Source organism: Schistocerca americana, chromosome 7, assembly GCF_021461395.2.
Source record: "Schistocerca americana isolate TAMUIC-IGC-003095 chromosome 7, iqSchAmer2.1, whole genome shotgun sequence".
Classification (NCBI taxonomy): domain Eukaryota; kingdom Metazoa; phylum Arthropoda; class Insecta; order Orthoptera; family Acrididae; genus Schistocerca; species Schistocerca americana.
The window spans coordinates 374,541,974-374,563,854 of record NC_060125.1 but is presented as its reverse complement, the minus strand read 5'-3'; the positions used below and the strand labels follow the sequence as shown (position 1 = coordinate 374,563,854).

General features: G+C 44.2%; 1 protein-coding gene across 9 annotated transcripts in view; it reads right to left on the bottom strand.

Moving 5' to 3' along the window:
- The window catches only part of LOC124623161 (protein kinase C and casein kinase substrate in neurons protein 1-like), a 528,164-nt gene that overhangs the window by 86,786 nt on the left and 419,497 nt on the right, over window positions 1–21,881 (bottom strand). For 2 of the 9 annotated variants that reach the window (XM_047148951.1, XM_047148957.1), the window contains exon 1: window positions 10,744–10,863. The exons of the other annotated variants lie outside the window; for them this stretch is intronic. In XM_047148951.1, the coding sequence (XP_047004907.1) occupies window positions 10,744–10,857 (114 nt within the window). In that variant the 5' untranslated portion in view covers window positions 10,858–10,863. Of the gene's footprint in view, window positions 1–10,743; window positions 10,864–21,881 lie in introns of those variants that run through there. 9 annotated transcript variants of the gene reach the window in all.

Below are 21,881 nucleotides of genomic sequence, written 5' to 3'. Positions count from 1 at the left end.
GTTCGAATCCTACCTCAGGCATGGATGTGTATGATGTCCTTAGGTTAGTTAGATTTAAGTAATTCTAAGTTCTAGGGGACTGGTGACCTCAGAAGTTAAGTCCCAGAGTGCTCAGAGCCATTGGAACCATTTCTTTATAGACAGCAGGTTCAAATAGCTGTAGTTTGCAGTAGTTACAGAAATTAAGAGGTTTGCACAGGATATACAAGCGTTCAGCAACAAATTTTTGGACTGAAGACGACGACGACGACGACGACAACACAGAGACAGACTCCCTCCAGGTCTGTGCAGTAAGCGTTTCTTCGTCTACAGCGATGCAGTTACGAGGGTTGGAACTTTAATAGTGGCAACTACTTATTCACAACTTATCGAAAATGGATACATGTATCAAAGTTTTACTGTCTATCACAGTAGTCACCGGCATTGTGTATAACGCATTGCCAGTGATGTGGAAGTCATATTATATGCTCAGCAGTGCTAGTTGTGTTGATATTTGAGTGGAGATGTCTATTGCCCGATGAATCTGTAACAGTTCTGAAGCGAATGCCAAGGAGTAGTTCCTTCATCTTAGGGATCAAACTGAAGGCACGAGCGCTTAAGTCCGGAGAGTTTAATCGGTGGTACAGCACTTCCCAGCCGCATCAATCGAACAAATCAGTCGGAACTTGCGCCTTATGTGCCCGAGCACTTTCCTGCAAACTGACAACTAGGTCGAGAAGAATGTGTCGCTGCTTTTTTCTTTCAGCTAGGTGGGGGGGAGTGCTATTTCAACCTCCAAATTCCACGGTCTAATGTTCTGGTGACTTCAACTTGATTCCTGAATTGGATGGCATTCGCTACAGAACTGTTACACAGGTGAGTCGGCTAATGGATCGCTCCACTCAAACTATCAACACAATAAGGGTATCCTATGCTGGTCACTATTCTGAAGGACAGTAGAACTTTGAAACCTATATCTACGTTGTATAAGTTGTAAATAAAAATTTGCCAGTATTAAAGTTACAACGCACATATCGCACATTGCGTAACGTGCGCCCAGTGTCTGAAGCGCATGGCCTGCGGTAGAAGACTTGTTTTAGCGAATGCACGCAGCTATCAAAAGAAGAAGAAGAAGAGAGAGAGAGAGAGAGAGAGAGAGAGAGAGAGAGAGAGAGAGAGGTACTTTGGCGGTCTTCCACCCCTACAGTTTACAGAAAGTTGTGTTCACTTTCTACGGAGACGCCAAGCCGAGAAAGTTGTCTGACATTCCATCGACAGTCTGTTCGTGAACAGCCCTGCTTATGCGGGCCGAATATGAGTGGCTGGCGGGATCGGTGCCAGACCAACTTCCAAGCACGTTCCTGCCGACAGAAAACGTTGCGTCTCGCGAGGCAAACAACTTCGGGCCGCGTCGATGAGTTCTCTTGTAGCTCTTTCAGTGGCCGCACAAGCACGCGTTGAAGTAGTGAAGTTGCCTTCCGCAGCACACAGCTCACTACGCATATCTTCGAACTTGGGGCAAACAAATTCCTAATGGTTCCAACTCTTCTAGGTTTTGCTTGGTATAATCCATTATTCAAAGCCGTAAATGGCAGTAAGTTTTAAAGAAAAAAATTGAAAATATATATGAAGCGGAAAGAAGATATGAAAATTACTACAGTATGAAATATCGGTTAATCTGTTGCCGTCATTATCATTGGGTTCCGTAAAGTAGGTCATTTTTTAATCTATTCTTATCCTCGCCATAATTTTTTTCCTCAGCTTATTCCTCCAGCAATGAGTACAGAATAGAACACATTTCTTTCCTCTAACATCAGTCGCAATAAAATTTGTGCCTAGTAAAGAATCTTCAATGGTAACTTGCGACAACAACAACAACACTAACAACAAAGCTTCTCTCAATGATCTACAGTACTGACAATTATGTTTCGAAATATCTTTTCTAACAAAACATATGCTACCTTAATGCCTCTGAGCACTATGGGACTTAACATCTTAGGTCATCAGTCCCCTAGAACTTAGAACTACTTAAACCTAACTAACGTAAGGGCATCACACACATCCATGCCCGAGGCAGGATTCGAACCCGCGACCGTAGCAGTCCCGCGGTTCCAGACTGAAGCGCCTAGAACCTCACGGCCACCACGGCCGGCGATACCTTAATTTGAAATCCTTTAAGAAAAGTATTAACGACAACAACAAATTACCACCGTCACTTCCTGTCGCTATTTTTTTTTTTTATCCGATGCGTTTCAGAATTGGAACTACATTGCGTATTGATATCATCTACACAACTGAACCCTTTTTCATCATTAAATAATACTCGATTAAAATCACTGTACGCCCACAAGTTAAAACATCAGTTAATGAGTTTCTTTATGGTTGATTTACAAATACGAAAGGTTCAAATGGGCAAGCCTGCTAAATTCAAATGCAACGCCACCAAGCGAAATACGCATCTCAATGCGAAGCAAACTTTGCTTATGACATGTTGTCAAGCCATAAAAACACCAACATGTCCAGTCCAATGCAGTTACAGGTGAACGATCACAACAATCTAAAATGAATGTGTTATTATTTCTAGATGTAAAACAGAGAATCAAGCAGAAGTTTTGTGTAATATTTTGGAAAAATAAAACGAGTTCCATTGAAGATGAAGCACAGGTGTCTAAACATGTTTGGGAAAAAAAAGGAAAAAATATCTTGAGTTTTGCACGAGGCGGAGCTTTAAAAATAGAATTTAATTCGCAAGAACGGAGGAACGGCAACAGGCGCTTCCAACATTGTCAAGATGTGGTGAACAGAGTACACTGTCCGATTTGAAGGGAAGTGTGTACTCAGAAAAAATTAAGTGCGTCTCGTCGACAGACAGGTAGAAGAACCGCGCCGGCATGAAGTGTGAGCAAAAGCACGAATTAGGCGAGAATTAAAACAAGTTTCACTTTGCTGCCTTTAGTCTTGCATTATATGCATAATGTATACACAACAATAAACAAATACGTTGCAAATATACTGAAGCTAGAGTAGTTCTAAAATCATGCTTATTCGTCCACTACGCTTTCACGGGTTATAGTACGAGTTTTCGAGATAAATAATATTTTGACAGGGGATTTCGTGCTTCTCTGCAGGGTAATTACTTGGGATTGCAACGAACGGGACAAGACACACTGACGGACACGGAAAGTGTTACATCACACTTATCAAACTTTGTTGAAATGTTCATCACATAATGTGTATCAAATAATTTAATGTTCATTCCATTCAGAAATGACAGTCGTAATCAGTAGGAGGTATGATCACCTAGAACACGAATACACCCTTGTATTCCTTGTGATCTAAGAAACATCCTCATCCTGAATTTCTTGCCATGCCTGAAACACCTGCAATGTCAGCTCGTGTAGAGTGCTGATTGAAGGCTGATACGAAAGTTTGCCTTCCTCAGTTCCGATATACACTCCTGGAAATTGAAATAAGAACACCGTGAATTCATTGTCCCAGGAAGGGGAAACTTTATTGACACATTCCTGGGATCAGATACATCACATGATCACACTGACAGAACTACAGGCACATAGACACAGGCAACAGAGCATGCACAATGTCGGCACTAGTACAGTGTATATCCACCTTTCGCAGCAATGCAGGCTGCTATTCTCCCATGGAGACGATCGTAGAGATGCTGGATGTAGTCCTGTGGAACGGCGTGCCATGCCATTTCCACCTGGGGCCTCAGTTGGACCAGCGTTCGTGCTGGACGTGCAGACCGCGTGAGACGACGCTTCATCCAGTCCCAAACATGCTCAATGGGGGACAGATCCGGAGATCTTGCTGGCCAGGGTAGTTGACTTACACCTTCTAGAGCACGTTGTGTGGCACGGGATACATGCGGACGTGCATTGTCCTGTTGGAACAGCAAGTTCCCTTTCCGGTCTAGGAATGGTAGAACGATGGGTTCGATGACGGTTTGGATGTACCGTGCACTATTCAGTGTCCCCTCGACGATCACCAGTGGTGTACGGCCAGTGTAGGAGATCGCTCCCCACACCATGATGCCGGGTTTTGGCCCTGTGTGCCTCGGTCGTATGCAGTCCTGATTGTGGCGCTCACCTGCACGGCGCCAAACACGCATACGACCATCATTGGCACCAAGGCAGAAGCGACTCTCATCGCTGAAGACGACACGTCTCCATTCGTCCCTCCATTCACGCCTGTCGCGACACCACTGGAGGCGGGCTGCACGATGTTGGGGCGTGAGCGGAAGACGGCCTAACGGTGTGCGGGACCGTAGCCCAGCTTCATGGAGACGGTTGCGAATGGTCCTTGCCGATACCCCAGGAGCAACAGTGTCCCTAATTTGCTGGGAAGTGGCGGTGCGGTCCCCTACGGCACTGCGTAGGATCCTACGGTCTTGGCGTGCATCCGTGCGTCGCTGCGGTCCGGTCCCAGGTCGACGGGCACATGCACCTTCCGGCGACCACTGGCGACAACATCGATGTACTGTGGAGACCTCACGCCCCACGTGTTGAGCAATTCGGCGGTACGTCCACCCGGCCTCCCGCATGCCCACTATACGCCCTCGCTCAAAGTCCGTCAACTGCACATACGGTTCACGTCCACGCTGTCGCGGCATGCTACCAGTGTTAAAGACTGCGATGGAGCTCCGTATGCCACGGAAAACTGGCTGACACTGACGGCGGCGGTGCACAAATGCTGCGCAGCCAGCGCCATTCGACGGCCAACACCGCGGTTCCTGGTGTGTCCGCTGTGCCGTGCGTGTGATCATTGCTTGTACAGCCCTCTCGCAGTGTCCGGAGCAAGTATGGTGGGTCTGACACACCGGTGTCAATGTGTTCTTTTTTCCATTTCCAGGAGTGTACTATGTTGGTGACAAATCGGGGTTCAGTGCAGTTTAGTCAAGGATCCAACAATTCCTCAAGGTGTCTGAGCGTGAACTGCAGTGTGGGGTGTTGCATCATGCAGCTGGAATATGCCATTTTGTACCTTGGTCATGAACGGCGGTGTGAAAGACATTGTGCGTGTCCGTGGGAGGGGGTGAGGTACTTGTTCTTGCGCTGGAAAATGCGATTTGGTAAACTGGTCATGTAGGGTGTAACACCCCACAACAGGGTTTATCATTCTTGCCACATACTGGCGAGCATTACCAAATAAATCCTGCACCCATATTCAACAGTTCCTCACACCATGATCACAGCAGTTGGTGATGCATGGGTCTCGAGAACCGCTGCTTTTTGTGACCTTACACTAGGTCATCCATGGACACACTGGTGTCGATGTGGACCGCCACAAACAGAAGCAAGACTAATTGCCGACTACCACAATGTCATTCAATATCCCAATTGGCTCTCGCTCTACACCATGCAGATCTCCGTTGCCTGTGGTATGATGTCAGCAACTTAAGACCTCAACCCAGCTTCCAGTACTCTGTTCCGGACGGTTCGAGGTGACACACTTAATCACAGCGCGGATATCAACTGTTGTCATCAGTCAATCTGTCAGAGCCAGTCGAAGATCCCGCAATCTTTTTGTGGTCTTTTTGCCAGACTGTTGCCCTGAGTCCACCTGAGCACCATTCGTTCTGCAGTCATTGCACTACAGCTGTCAGAGATACGTCGGAATTGTGCTTCCACGTCCCTCATGCCAATGATTAGATCTTTCGCAAAGTCCGAAGACATGTGGACGTCCTCTGGGCATGCTGTGTTGACATTTGCACCCTCAAACATTCCAGTAACGTACACGCATCCAACAGCCGTCATGTGCGCACACTTTCTTCATCTGTAGGAACGGTTTTTTTCAAGCTCGCACATGGATGAAATTTCAATCAAAACATTTCACATGCAGAGAAATACTGGAGTATCGTGTAACATTTTCTATTCCCGTCTGCGTATTATAACGCTAATAAGAGGCAAATGAAATGAACGACATTGTTAATGCACGTTTTAATTCGATAGGGCACATATATTTTGAAGTCGATAATGAACGTCGTCACACTCCGAGCACTTATTAACGTAGAAAACGCTGTCTGGCGCCTGCTGAGGTGCAAGTTGCCTCAACTGACGTCAGTGGCAGGTAGAGGCATTGGACAGGATTCCGGGATGCCCCACAACCGCTCCTGAGACTTCCGCCAGCTTTTTCTTTTGTCACAGTTGCGACTGCTTCACTCAACTGCGTTACGGCGTTTTACTGCGTCTCAGTTGAAGCTCCGATGCTCTTCAGGCTCTGGAAGGAAAGCGCCATTCTCGTACCAAATCTGGTAACAGAGTTAATCACTTAAGAGAACAACTTCGAAACCAGTTTTATCGTCGCTTTACGACGCACCAGGAAATGTACAAAGCGAATTACACAGCCCTAACAGAAGGATTGTGTTTCAGATGTTTCTACGGTAACGGATTCGTTTAGTACCAAACCCTTGAGTGTCAAACGTTCTCCAAAACCAGTAAAGCTCAACTGACGACGAATAACAAACTCAATTTTTCCATTTATCGTGGTAACGTTCCTGCCTTTTTAGGCAAAGGGCATCAAGAAGCAATATTAAAGTTGCAGAGCATTCACTTAGACAGCAACTTTAGGACAACAGCGAAAAACTTCTACGGTGTGTGTGTGTGTGTGTGTGAGAGAGAGAGAGAGAGAGAGAGAGAGAGAGAGAGAGAGAGAGAGAGAGAGAATAATTTAAGCTCTCCAGAATCTAAAATCTGAGCTATCTCAAATTTCCCTCGGTAATTCAGCGAAGACCAACTTTTCTCTACCTTCATTTTATATTCTCACTATGGTTCTGAACAAACTCACTGCGGATCGGAGAAGTCCATTGTTTAGTCACAACTGAGTCATCTACTCTCCAACGATGGGCTCTGATAACTCCGATACGGACAATCGGGCTCGGAGTACCCCAAGGCCAGATAATTTTTAATCGCACTAAATAACATCGAGCAGTGGTCATTAAGTTGCTCTGCTACATTCCATCAAACACATCTGGATTTTGTGAATGCTAATAATTATTCTAAAAGATACAGAGCTCTGAAGTTCCATATTATACATGTACCTAGGTGTCAGCCATCTTAAGGTTTTCACGTGGATGTGTTAGCAATGACCTCGTTGCATATTGTAACTGTCTTCAGTATGTATTTTACTGGTCGCAGTGAAGTTCCACTGTTGAACAACAGCATCCCTCTACACAAACATAACAGACGGCCATGTACAGAAAAACTGCGAAAATACCAAAAATTACGAATCGTGTAAAATCCCCCGATGGATATGGAATTCACTGTCTCCGTTACACCATGCATATCGGACACGAAGCAGTTCCTATTTCGAAAGATGGTCTGAGGATGGAAGATTAGCGTATAAAAAATGAACTGTCAACGATGATATCAGAAGAGACTTATGTATGAACTCATGTTGGGGAAGTAAATTTACCTTGTTTTAAAGAACTTCATCTTGGTGTTCACCTTACGAGATCTAGGCAAACCACACAGCAAACAAAACCAAAATGTTATTGACTGAATGAGGGTTGTAACCCTGGTCCTCAGGAGTGTGGATCTAGTGTCTGAATGACTTTCACGTCACTCATTCACTCGAGCACTACGTAGCTTGTCACCGAACAGTGGGCTTGGTTCCCATGATAATATTCCGATGGTTGAAGGGCGAACCAAGGCAAAGAACTGATGATCGCATATTAGGGACAAAAACAGGTTATGATTACTTAGATCATTTGGCCTCTTCCCTTTCTATCCCGTAAAGAAAAACATAGGCAACGAGTTCAGTTATTCTCACTAACAAGATAAGATGTTATCCGAATACAGAGAGATTTCATCCGCGCAGCTAAAAACCAGCTGCGATTAACTCTTGTCAATGGCTACTAGAGCAAGGAACACGATGAAAAATAAATTAAGATAATCGCCTCAAAAATTAATGGCAGCCTTTAAAGCCGAAGGCAGAATAAACTATAAAATTCATGAAATTTTGTGATTTCCCGTTTACAGCGCTGCATACGGCACTGAAACCAACCACTAGAACTATTCTGTAGTCTAAACACTTAACACAGTGCAACGAAACTCGGGACTTTACTCAGTGGCCAGCGTGCATGCGACAGGAGTCACACGCGTAATCCAACACTCAAGGTCAAAGCCCGCATACGGCGAAACTAGCCTACTCCAGTTTCACTATCGCATTTCACCGACAGAAAAATGCCCTCTCTCCCTCCAAAACTCACACGGGAGGTCCCCTATATGTCTACAGAGATGTCGCATGGGTCACTTGGGACCGTGCTTCCTTGTCAACGGGATTCACCTTTACACGAGAGAGAACTTAAAACCACAGCAGCATGCGGGTAGGTTGCTTTCTCATAACTGCACCGTTTCCCCTTCCGAAGAGTGAGTGTTTCACTGACACTAAAAAATAAGCCAACCAGTTAATGAGCATCATACATTCGAATAAAGCACATATTGCGTCCACTTCTCTCGGCTGCCACAACTGCAGCTGTCGAAACCATCTGTGACTGGAAATACAGGCAAACATTTAAATTCACTTTATCATTCTTCTTAGCTCGAAATTTGAAAATGAACTTTCGTTCAAATCTAGACTGAAACATTTGCAGCAGGAACAAGGATGCGTAACAGACGAAAGAAAACACGTCCGCAATACTTTCGTAAAGACGAAACCAACGCCTTACAGGAAGTAGCACCTGCGACAAGAACCACATCAGACCTTATGACAACTGTATTAAGCATACTGAGGCAGCAAGGAATTTTGTTACCAAGGGAAGGGCAGGGAGTAAGAATTGCAGCAGGAGACCAAGCTTGACTACAGTTCAAATGGATATAGGCTGCAGCAGTATATCTGGGGGATGAAGATACTCGCGGGGATTTACTAACGTGCAGACAGCTGCAACACACCTGTCTTCACTGAAGACCACCACCACCACCACCACCACCACCAACAACAACAACAACGTCGTCTAGTATGGCCGCTGATGCATAAAGTCGCGCCGTAGTACAAAGATGGCAGTAGGAATGATTGTAACTGTAGAACAACAGTAAAGCACGTTATTTTTCGAAGAACTGACCTAGCTGAAATACAACTAGTTTCTACATGGGAACCAGCATGGGTTACAAAACACAGATCGTGATAGTTCGAATTAGCCTACATTTGATATGTTTACACTTTCTACAAGTTCCAGACTGAGAACTCCACCGACACCGATACGTGATATATAGCACCGTTGGCGCTTTCGCAGACTTCTTCGCAGCCAGGAGGCAGCACGTAACGCTGCAAGTAAATGTGTTACTGGTCGCAGTGAAGTTTCGCCAACTGACGGGTAATATTCTTAATGTTATTTATTAGCGACTTGGCTAATAATATGAGTAGCAATTTTAGACTCCTCGGAACTGATGATTTCCATCTATGAGGAAGCGTTATCAGCGAAACGTAACTAAATTGTAACCTGGTTCAAGAATTAGCGACTACCTACTATGTACAATAATTGTTTAAGGGACGACAAACGACACTTCACACGATTTGCCTTCGGGCTTAATGAATCACTAATGAAGCGTGTCAAATTTAAAAATGTGGGATATGAAGTAGAAAGATCACAGGCTCACTGAAAGAGAAAACACGTGCCGGGCTTCGTTTGACTGCCAGAGAACTGGGAAAAAACTATAGTGTAAACCGTTCAGCAACGCTTAACTTGCGACTTATTGAAAATGCCGTGACAATTTCAAACTTCTGACAGACAGATTCATAAATCACATCGACAATATGGCATTTCATTCAATTTCGGCGAATTTAACTCAGCTGGTACATTGTGGCAGGGGAAGCCACGTTCCTCTCCAAATCTTTCCTCTCGATGTTGCTGGCCCCGCACAGCCAGCGGGAATGTGGCAACAATGTACGGAAGTAATAATAGGAAGCATCAGCGACAGTAATAATTTGGAACGATTCGCGACAAGCCAGGAAATTCGGTCTGGAAGAAAACTGTCGGGACGTACTTTCTACTTCTAATAACCTCGAGAAGCCGTAATTTTTTAAATTCGAAGAACTCGTTATCAGAGCGGAGTCACCATCCCGTTGTATATTACGCAAGACCCTTTAAAAAGTAGAAGAAGAAAAATAAGGGGTGGTGCGAAGGCATTTCATAAATAATCCCACGATTCTTCTGTGAATGGAGCAGACTGAAACAAGTTACCTAGAAATTCCCGGCAGGGTTCGAACCCAAAACCTTGCCTTTTGCAGACTGAACTATCCATACACGAATCACGTCCTATCCCCGTAGCTTCACTTCTGTCGGTGCCTGTGTCCTACTTTCCAAACACCATGACACTCCACGGAGTGAAAAATTCATTCTGGGACCAAGAAGTATCTTCTGCCTGAGTGTAGACGTAGGTATCTTCTCGATTGTAGCGAGGCGTGCGATATGGTCCTTAAGACGGAGTCGAGTGATATGATGGGATCACATATAACAGCTGTGCGATATTCGCACGAACTCCCCGTAGACAACTGCAATACTTACCGCATTACAGGCACACAGAAGGCAACGAAAGTTACGGTCCTTACTCGGACGTCCTCGCTCGTGAGCGCACATTCAAACCACCACAAATCACTGTCGCAACCATCACTCACAAGCAGGAACGGACGGTACGCCCGCCTGCGTCACCTGTTTGGGGACTTTTCACACGCAACGTAAACAACGTAAGGCATCCCCTAAACACTGCGTCGGGGCCTGCGAAGGCGCCAGGCAGCTGCTGGACTTACGGAGTGGCGCGAGGAGGTGGAGAAGCGGCGCAGCGAGCCCATGAGTCGGGACGAGGCGGGCGCCTGGCTGTCGCCGCTAGCACCAACACCGGCAACACCACCAGCCACCGTCATGTCCGCGCAGCGACTGCCGCCGCCGGCGGCTAATGCTGTTTGCGTTAAGCGAGTTACCTCTCCTCTCTCTCCGCCTCTCCTCCGATCCTCGGCCTACATACTGCGCCCAGCAGGCGCTCCGTCTGTCTTCCCCCACCCACTCCCATTCCGCCGCTCCACACACGAGGGCGCGCTTCACGAGACCGCCTCGCCTGGCTCTCCAGCGCCCCAACCTGATCGTCCGGTAAAGTGGAGAAAAACAGAGCGCCGAAGCAAAACCATACACGTATCTGCTTTCTTTTTCAATACTCTGCAGGATATTTGTGTTTCAGCTACTTTTCTGTCATAACACGAATTCTTTACAGACGAATGAAAAAACTGGTGGACGCCGACCTCGGGGGAAGATCAGTTTCGATTCCGGACAAATGCTCGAACACGCGAGGCAAAACTGACAATACGACTCATCTTAGAAGATAGCTTAAGGAAAGGCAAAGCTACGTTTCTAGTGTTTATCGACTTAGAGGAAGCTTTTGACAATGCTGACTGGGATACTTTCAAATTCTGAAGGTGGCGGGGCTAAAATACAGAGAGCGAAAAGCTATTTACAATTTGTACAGAAACCAGATGGCAATTATAAAGAGTCGCGGGGCACGAAAGGGAAGTAGTGATTGAGAATACAATGAGACACGGTTGTAGCCTATCTCCCACGTTATTTAATCTGTACACTGATCAAGTAGTAAAAGAAACAAAAATTTGGCGTACGAAAGATAATCCATGGAGAAGAAATAAAAACTTTGAGGTTTGTCGACGACATTGTAATTGTGTCAGAGACAGCAAAGGACCTGGAAGAACAGCTGACTGGAATGGACAGTGTCTTGAGAGGATGTTGTAAGATGAACATCAACAAGAGCAAAACGAGGATAATGGAATGTAGTCGAATTAAATCAGGTTATTCTGAGTGAATTAGATTAGGAAATGAGACACAAAATAGTAGATGAGTTTTGGTATTTGCGAAGCAAAATAACTGATGATGGTCGGACGTTTCTGGGGAAGAGGAATTCGTTAACATCGAGTACAGATTTAAGTATCAGGAAGTCTTTCCTGAAAGTATTTGTATGGAATGTAGTCATATACGGCAGTGAAACATGGAAGATACATAGTTTAGACAAGAGGAGAATAGAAGCGTGCGAAAAGTGCTCCTACAGAAGAATGCTGGAGATTAGATGGGTATATCACGTAACTAGTGAGGAGGTACTAAGCAGAATTTACGAGAAAAGGAATTTGTGGCACAACTTGACTAGCAGAAGGGATCGGTTTATTGGACACGTTCTGAGGCCTCAAGGGATAACCAATTTAGTATTGGACGGAAGCGTGGTGGGTAAAAATCGTACAGAGACCAAGAGATGAAGACATTAAGCAGATTAAGAAGGATGTAGGTTGCAGTAGTTATTCGGAGACGAACAGGCTTGCACAGGGTAGAGTAGCACGGAGAGCCGCATCAAACCAGCCTCTGGACTGAAGACCACAACAACAACGGTCTTCTGACCGGTTTGATCCAACCCGCATTCTGCGCCAACCTTTTAATCTCACAATAGCAACTGAGACGTTGAGACGAAATACGGGTTTTTTGGGTATATGAGCCATTACTGTGTTTGTTCTTTTCACACGATTCCACACCTGGTGGTCCTAAAATGGAAAGCGTTGACTGTCTAAACCGGTGCTGAAAATTCGTTTCGCGCAGAAAGTGGACTTGTAACACAGACAAGTCCCTCTATACCGCACGAAAGAATTTAAGGCGTGATGGCAACACTATCGTGAGATGCAGTAAACAGCTGTCAGATTTCAAAATGGCTTCGTTGATGGAACCGTCAGACGTGTGAGGAGAGGATGTACATGAATTTACAAGCTAGCAACGACGGTCTGAATTGTGGAACAGAATTGTGATAAAACAAAACAGGGTCTGAGTTGGGTGCATACGAACTGGAAAGGAAATATGATTCCTAATAGGGAAACAGATACAGATGCAGGTAAACAGACATACGCTGTTCATTGTATCATCTGTACATAATACACTAACTTAAAAAATGCAACACCAAAAAATAATTAACGTAGAGCAACGAAATTTCGAGAATACATTCTTTCTCAAATTACGGCCTATGTTTGACACTAGTAGACTTCTCTTGGCTAGGAACCGTTTTTGCCAGTGCTAGTCTCCATTTTATGTCCTCCTTGCTCCGTGCATCATGGGTTATTTTGATGCCTAGGTCTCACGATTCTCAATTCTGGTATGTTTCTCGCTGTTCTCATTTCTACTACGTCTCATTTCCTTCGCCTTTTTCCGGATTACTCTCAATCCATATTCTGAACTCATTATACTATCCATTCAATTCAACGCATCATGTAATTATCCCCCAATTTCACTGAGGATACCAATGTCATCAGCGAATGTTATCACTGAAGTTCTTTCACCCAGAATTTTAATCCACTCTTGAACCTCTCTTTTATTTCCGTGATCGCTGTATAGACTGACCAGTAGGGGCGAAAGACTACATCCCTATCTTACACTCTTTTTTAATCCGAGCATTTCGTTCTTGTACACGGTTCTAGGCAGACGAGGAATACCACACAAATACCTATATAAATGACTTCCTAATATACAAATTTGTATTACAAATAAACAAATTCCTCTTTTTCAGAAATGTTTTTCGTGCTGTAGCCAGTCTCCATTTCATCTCTGTCTACTTCGGCTAACATCAATTACCTTCGTGCCCAAAAAGCAAAACTCTTATACTACTTTGTGTGTCTCATTTTGTAACCTAATTCCTTTTAGCGTCGGCTGATATTATTCTACTAAATTGCATTACCCTTGCTTTACTATTGATGATGTTCATCTTATAAACTCTTTTTCAAGGCACTTGCCATTCCATTCAGCTGCCATTCAAAGTTCTTTGCTGGCTCTGACAGAATTACACTGTCACTGGTAAACCTCGACGTGAAGTGAAATCAACGCCTAACTTTTTTTTTTTTACGCATCCCGAAATACACGCTATAGACGGATTAAACATAATGACGGCTGGAAAGTCAGACCCTTGATACTGAACATCGCCCCCACCATCATGAGTCTTCTTCCACGCAAATGTATCATCATCATCATCATCATCATCATCATCATCATCCGTTACTGCACAAAGATTTCCAGGATTCTATATGAATTATGACCTCAGCCCATACGCATCCAAGTTGCTCCTGCAGGTGTCCTAATATCCCTATACATCATTTATCAGACCGACGTTGCAGTCTTTTCATGTGTTTCTTCTGCAACAAAGAGTTTCGGCGGACCCTCTACCATCCATCTTCCTGGCTACGCATTGCGCCCACCTCAATTTTGTCTTCATCACGGTCGTAATTAACTGCAAACAGTTTTAAAATTTTACTTAAAGTTCTATTTATTTGTTTCACTACACATCCAGTCATTCTGTTCAGCTGCGCTAAATACCAATCCATAAATCGCTTCTAGATCGTCATTGTCTATTTGCGATTTTGTCCATGTGTTCATTTTACAATATTTTAAGTGTTTCTAAAACGATTTTCAAGCCTACTTTCAAACTTGCTCATTGAACTCTGTTATTGTGTTATATCTATATTAACTGGGAAAACCAAATCGTCATCAGTAAAACGAGAGTTGTCAAGCTATCTTCTGTTAATAGTATTCCTTTTTCCCCAGACTTCCTCAACAGCCTAAACGAATCTTTTCACATTCCTGTACTCATAACTGGTTTAGAATTGAAAAAAAAAAAAAAAAAAAGGTTCAAATGGCTCTGAGCACTGTGGGACTTAACATCTGAGGTGATCAGTCCCCTAGAACTTAGAACTACTTAAACATAACTAACCTAAGGACATCACACACATCCATGCCCGAGGCAGGATTCGAAGCTGCGACCGTGGCGGTCACGCAGTTCCAGACTGAAGCGCCTAGAACCGCACGGCCACAACGGTCGGCCTTTAGAATTGAAGCGGTGCTGTTGTAACGAAAGTAAACGAGCTTTTCTTGCAAGCTATCAGCACTATGTCATTTAGAAGGTCTTTTTGTGATGTCCTATGTAAAACTAATATTGTTACACCTCAGTTTGGTACATCAGTTTTCATTTGCTTTCCACATTTAGCAACATAAGAACAAAATATTTCAAGTAAAATATGCGAGGAGTACGATACATCCACAAGAAAAATATGTCACGTTGCTACGAATGCCTCCACGTAGAACTGCAAGCAACACCCAGGCACGTGTCATGATATTCAAATCCAGAGCGCTTGGTGAACCACTCTCCTTGTTACGTTTCGTGCATCAAGTGACCCTTATAGGAACGAACACTGCCGTCCATGAAAAGGAAACTATAATCAGTGGTACCAACAGATGACGGGAGGTTAGCGGCTGTGCCTACTTAACTCCGAAGAGTCATAAGGTTCGAATGCCCACACGAGTAGTCTGTCATCTGATTGTAGGCATGTTTCACATTCAAATGTGACACTTTTCCGGTTCGAATATTGTCCTGATATGCAAACGCGTTGGTTGCCCGCCACGACACCGAATCTAGACCAGCCAGAGTTAGTGTGAAGACGCACCGGATTAGAATATTTTGCAAGTTACAAGTATAAATAATAATAAAAGCGGAAACTTGCATCGTTATCTGAAACTTTCGGAGTTAGCCTCGAAATCTCGCAAAATTGGTAAGGATTGGCCGTATTTTTGGGCGGAAAATATATGACGCACGGGGCGGACGAACACTTACAGGTCTTTTGAAGTGAAGGTTAGCTGTACCACAAGTTCGTTCACTTACTGGGGGTCCACATGTACGATGATTTTTATTTTCTAGGAGCTGCCAAAAATCTGCAAACGTGCAGACTTTTAACGTTGTTAAATGGAGTCAGAGGTGAATCAGGTTCGCTGCAACAGGACCAGTGGGAGATAAGGAGAGAGGAGGGCGGCTTTCCCATGGCGCGGGTCATCACCGCTGACCCGGCCTCGCAGGGACATCAGCGTCCCGGCTTTCTCTGCTCTCCAAGGTCGCACCCGCGGCCGGTAATGTCTGCTGTAGCAGGTGGCTGCATCTCCCCACTAGGCCATCTCATCAGCGAAAGCGCATCTATGACGGAAATGACGTGGTCTAGGTAAACAGCTCATGCCGAAACTACGGAAATTACCAGCAATGTCCAAACCGTATTTTTAAGAAATTTGTCATTCATGTACAGTGGTGTGTTCTGATACCCCAGGTCGACAGGATTAACAGGGTCCGCCTACTATCAAAATACAGCTTCATACATGTATAGTTGTGTTTGCCCAAATAATCTCACCACAGTTGTTACTCACTGGACATATAACAATTCAGTCATTAGATTACATTTAGTTTTTCTGTAACTTCCAAGCCATTTCAGCTAGAGGCCTGCAAGTCATGTACGGTATTATTATTACTATTATTATTATTATTATTATTATTATTATTATCATCGTTTATTTCAATTTTCTATCAATCCATCTCTTTATTTCCTCCTACCCCACCCTCTGTCCATCTCCACTTCCACCTCATTTTTCACTTTCTGCCCATTGCCCCTTCCCCTCTCTGCTGTCCGTTTCCTCCTCCTCTGTATGTAATCTCCCCCCCCCCCTCTCTGTCTGACCATCTCCTCTCTCCCTATTTCTATCCATCTCCTCCTGCCTCCAGTTTCTCACCCCAACCACAACAGAACGTTGCTCGATTTTACCTCCACAGATAGTAATTTGTCTGTACTAAGCCTGGTTGAAATCGATCCAGGGGTTTAGGGGCAGCTTTTTACCAGTAGCTGTGCCTGTGTACGCACATGTCAAATATACGAGGGCTATTCGGAAAGTAAGGTCCGATGGGTCGCGAAATGGAAACGACAGGGGAAATCCGACGAAGCTTTGCCCGTAGATAGCGCCATGTCGCTCATATCATCTCTAAGCACTCAGTGAGTACATAAAGACGCTTATAACAATAATGGCTTCCATCAAGCATGTATGCCCGCTGCGAGGTTCCGCCTGATTCCATGCAATCTCACGTAACGTACCTGTCATGCATTTTCTTTTTCATGACAACCCTTGGCAGAGAAAATGACTACGTCGCTGTAACATTTTCGATGGGAAGCTGATCACCCAGAATACAGCCTGGATTAGGCCCCCCTTTATGTTCACCTCTACTCACATGAACCGCTGGCTGTAAGACCACAGTTTAGTACAGACAACGAACAGCAGACCAGCCTAGATAAGTAGCGGAAAGCGCAGGCGGCTGCCTTCTATGACGAAGGTGTTGAGAAGTTGGTACAAAGCTACGACAAATGTCTATGTCGGATGTCGGAGCGGCCACTATGTAGAGAAACAGCTGGAAGGATAACAAACTTTTGACAATAAAACACTTTTTTCACTGTGGTTTCCATTTCAAGACCTATAGGATCTTGTTTACCGACTGCACCTCGTATTTAATATATTTCACACATATTTTTACACGTCGTTCACCTGCATCTCCAGCGAAATTCGCCCCGTGGTTTCGTTTCCAGGAGACTCGAAGTTTTTTACGATTTATCTCCTGGTATACATTTTGCGAGCACATTCACTAGTATGTGTTAAACTATGTCCAAAATATGTTACGAATAGATTTAGTAATAGTGAAGTAATAGCTCAAAACGTCGTGCCTCATGCGGCAGTTTTACTACAGGATCAGTGAACATGTAAAAAGCTATAAACTTTTTTTCCTTGCGTCATTTGAGGGGCTGTCAACGAGAAAACGCTTCGTAAAAGTTTGTGATTATATGTAAAGTTTGTTGCCAGTCATGTAATGGTCTCGTTCTCAAACACTCGACAAAGTCGCGGGCTACACTTCTTTTCACCCTCCTCCCACCCCACCCCCTTGCTAGGAAGGTGGTTCTTATCTTTCCTCCCCCCCCCCCCCCCCCACCAAGAGCAAATGTTTTGAGATAGAAAGTGATACGTGTACGTAGTTTGGTTGAAATCAGTCGACTGGCTCAGTAGGAATAGTGTTACACAGCTGTTTACAGTTTATGATTATTATTATTTTTATTATTATTATTATTATTATCATTATTATTATTATTAGTAATGTTGTTGTCGTGGGCCTCCTTTCAGCTTTGCGAGATCATTTTTTTTTTTTTTTTTTAGACTTCCTGAACTGACTTACTGCAACTTGTTTTCTTGGGCGAAATTTCCTTCGTTTCCATTCGCAGTTTGGTGCTGTTACTATAGCTCGAACTAACTGCAAGCAAAAATCTTGATATCTTTTTTGGCTCCTGTGTTTTTCCTACGAATTTGTGTTGTACAAACTCTAGCCAGCTCTTTCGACCAGGTACTGGATACAGGGCTCTTCTAGAATTCTCCAAACATCTGTGCGTCTTGCATCAAATTCTTGGTACCTGTCTGTTTTCAAATGAGACAACGACTAGGAAGCCCGTATGGCAAATAATACAGGAAAAAGATTTCCTTAGCCCATTTCTCCAAATGTTTTGCTGGTTATATACCCCGCGTACACACACAAACGTCTATGCTTTGCAAGCTGTATTTAAGTGTATGTCCGAGGGCATCGGTGTTACGATTATAACTCGCTTTCTTGTTTGTACTCACCCGTGCGAGATCTTTTTTCTTGATTTACCGCCACCTTCGGATCATGAGATGTGCGTCAGAGGTAGTAGTATGTAGCTTGCCACTTCCCGAAAGGTACACTCTCAGAATTTTAAGAGTAAAGCTCTCTGTAACGGACAACGCCTCTCGTGTGATTTCTTACCTTCCGACTTTCCGTGACGCTCTCGCGCTTACTAAACAAACTCTTGACAAATCTTTTCGTTTTGTATCTTCTATATTTATTACATTAATCCTACGTCTACAATAAAGGTTACTGCCACAAAAAAGCAAGTACTGAAAAAATAAAAGCAGAAATTTAAAGAAAAGGTCATGAAATTTATATGGAAAGTGTTCAATTTGTAACTACCACTTATCTACAGGAAACCTCAATAAATTGGGATAATTGGGGCAGAGTCCAGTCCCAGTCCTAAATACAGAAATTTTTTCTACAACAGTTATCTGAACATGTAAGGGGCGTTCAGAAGAAAACGAGCTGGAGGCGTAATTACAGAAACCAGTACCTGTATGTTAGAAGTATTGACCCTGGCTGTTGAGACACTTGTCCCTCTGTGACACAGGGTGGTGAATGGCTGTCTCATAAAATTCCCAGGCCTGCGATGTTAACCAGTTCCGCACGTACAGCTGGACGTCGTCGTCCGAGGTGAATAGTTTGCCCCTCAGAGCCTTTTTAAAGAGGACCCTCCTGATTCACTTCCTGCAGCACGGGAGAACAGTGGACGACCAGGCAATCTCACCCGTGGGGTCATTCTGCTCTATGACAATGCAAAGCCTCATACGGCCAACACAGTCGCGGCACTCCTGCAGAAATTCAAATGGGAGGTTCTCGGCCACCCCCCACACATTCCGGACCTCCCTCCCTGTGATTACGCCATTTTTGGTCCCCTTAAAAGCGCTCGGAGGGGCAAACGATTCACCTCGGATGACGACGGAACTGGTTAACATCGCAGCCCCGGGAATTTTCTGAGACAGCCATTCACCGTCTTGTGTCATAGTGGGGCAAGTGTCTCAACAGCCAGGGTCAATACTTCTAACATACAGGTACTGGTTTCTGTAATTATGCCTCGGGCTCGTTTCTTTCAAAACGCCCTTATATAATCAGGAATATAACATATAGTGTATGTTCTGAAACACTGCACATATATTTAATTTCAGAACATTTAATGTAATTCACAATTGTATTAAAAAACTTCAAATATATACTTAAACGTAAATTAAACAACCTTGATACGTACACTACATACAGTACGTATTCAAAAAAATTAAAGCCTGTACTATTATGGAAGAGTAAATGCTATATTTACTGTAGAATGGTACGAATTTTACCAGTTATTTACTGGTGTTACCTGGATAGCCGGCCTTTATGGCCGAGCGGTTCTAGGCGCTTCAGTCTGGAAAGGCGCGACCGCTACGGTCGCAGGTTCGAATCCTGCCTCGGGAATGGACGTGTGTGATGTCCTTAGGTTAGTTAGGTTTAAGTAGTTCTAGGTTCTAGGGGACTGATGACCATAGATGTTAAGTCCCATAGTGCTCAGAGCCATTTGAACCATTTGTTACCTGGATCTATAACGAAATGATCTGCAGCACCCAAAAGGAAAGACCTTATTTTTGGTTGAGATTCTTTTGTACATCGTTTTCATGACTCGTTATCGCACCTTTTTTGGAGTAGGTTAATCCTTTTTGTAATCGGAATTAATGTTAATGAAGTTAGTTAGTGTGTCTGAATTTTCCCTTATGTTTGACAGTTTAAACATTAGTCTACTCGTATTACCTGTACATTCACTGATATTTACTTCTTCCTTAAAATCAGTAAGCTTGGCGCGAATGATGTCCGGTACAGAACGATGGTGTTCCACTTCACGATAGGAAAACCGGTTCAAATGGTCGGTTTTCCGAATCAGAGTTTACTGTGTATTAATGAATAGCTCTCTTTGCAGAATTCGTAGTTTTTTCGCCTCTTTGTTTTTGAAACCTTGTACATGTTTATACTATACGGTGCTGTAGGCGTAACCACGTATTAACCACGAATAAGAAAACGGCGGCGAAAAGAAACGCGCCGCCTGCTGCGGTCACCCGTACAGATATTTTACTCGGTGTGGAGAAGCATCGACCCGAACCATCGGACAGCGCGGAAAAAAACTCGTCGGCTTCGCGCCGAGATTGGACGAGAACCGTTAGAAGAGGAGGAGGAGAAGGTGAAGAAAGAGGCCGGGAGCGGCATTAGGCGGCTGCGGCCGCGGCCGCCGCCGTGCGTGTCGGCGGTGCGCCGGGCCGACATTCCGGGAGGCGGCGCGTAGCGGGCGTCCTTGAACCCGGGACGCGCCGCCTGCTCCCTACCTGCCGACACCCCCAGTCACATTCGCAGCTCCACCGTCACTGTTGAGACGCAAGTTTTTTTGACACACGTGCCTCCGACGTAGGCTCTTTTCACGGCCACAGAATAGCCACTTCTAGTATCCAAATACTACTATTTATCAATGAGTCACGACTGAAACCGGTAAAGGTATGGCAATTTTTGGGTGTACCAGGGAGAATCAGAAGGTCTTCCCCCTATCTTTCATTAGCCGAAATAAGGTAAATAAAAGGTATTTACAAATCTACGGACTATACTAGGTATTTTACACTACATAGTGGCGACTAAAGTCACAGGATAGTGATATGCACATATACGGATGGCGGTAGTATCGCGTATGCAAGGTATAAAAGGGCCGAGTTTTGGCGGGGATGTCATTTGTATCAGGTGGTTCATGTGAAAAGGTTTCCGATGTGGTTATGGCCGCAAGACGGGAATTAACAAATGGTTTAAATGGCTCTGAGCATTATTTATTTATTTATTGCCAAATTATAGACATGTTACCTGATGTTTAAAACAGGTCGTACATATTATAATTTTCGTTTTTCATCTTTTTACAGTTGTCTTTTCTTTTGTTTTATCTACAACATTTACAAAGAATGATACTTTTCAAAATAACGATAATTTAAGGTTGACATATAAATAAAATTTTGTTATTTTTTAAGAAGAATATAAAAAAGATAGGATAGAGGAGAGATTTGTTAGTCCCATCGCCGAATGTGACTGACGGAGAATACCTCGGAATGGATACTTCGAGCCGTTGACCGCCAGTCTCTCTCTCTCTCTCTCTCTCTCTCTCTCTCTCTCTCTCTCTCTCTCTCACTCACACACACACACACACACACACACACACACACACACACACACACACAATGGTTATTAGTAGAGAAGTAATGTTTCTTATCCTACTTATTACTAATCCTATGTATTAACTACTTCAGGTGCCTATCCATGTACAGCATACGGTGATTTCTTGGCTAGATTGCCAGCACCTTATGCTTATTTACTGTCATATCTCTGCTTCCTCCTCCT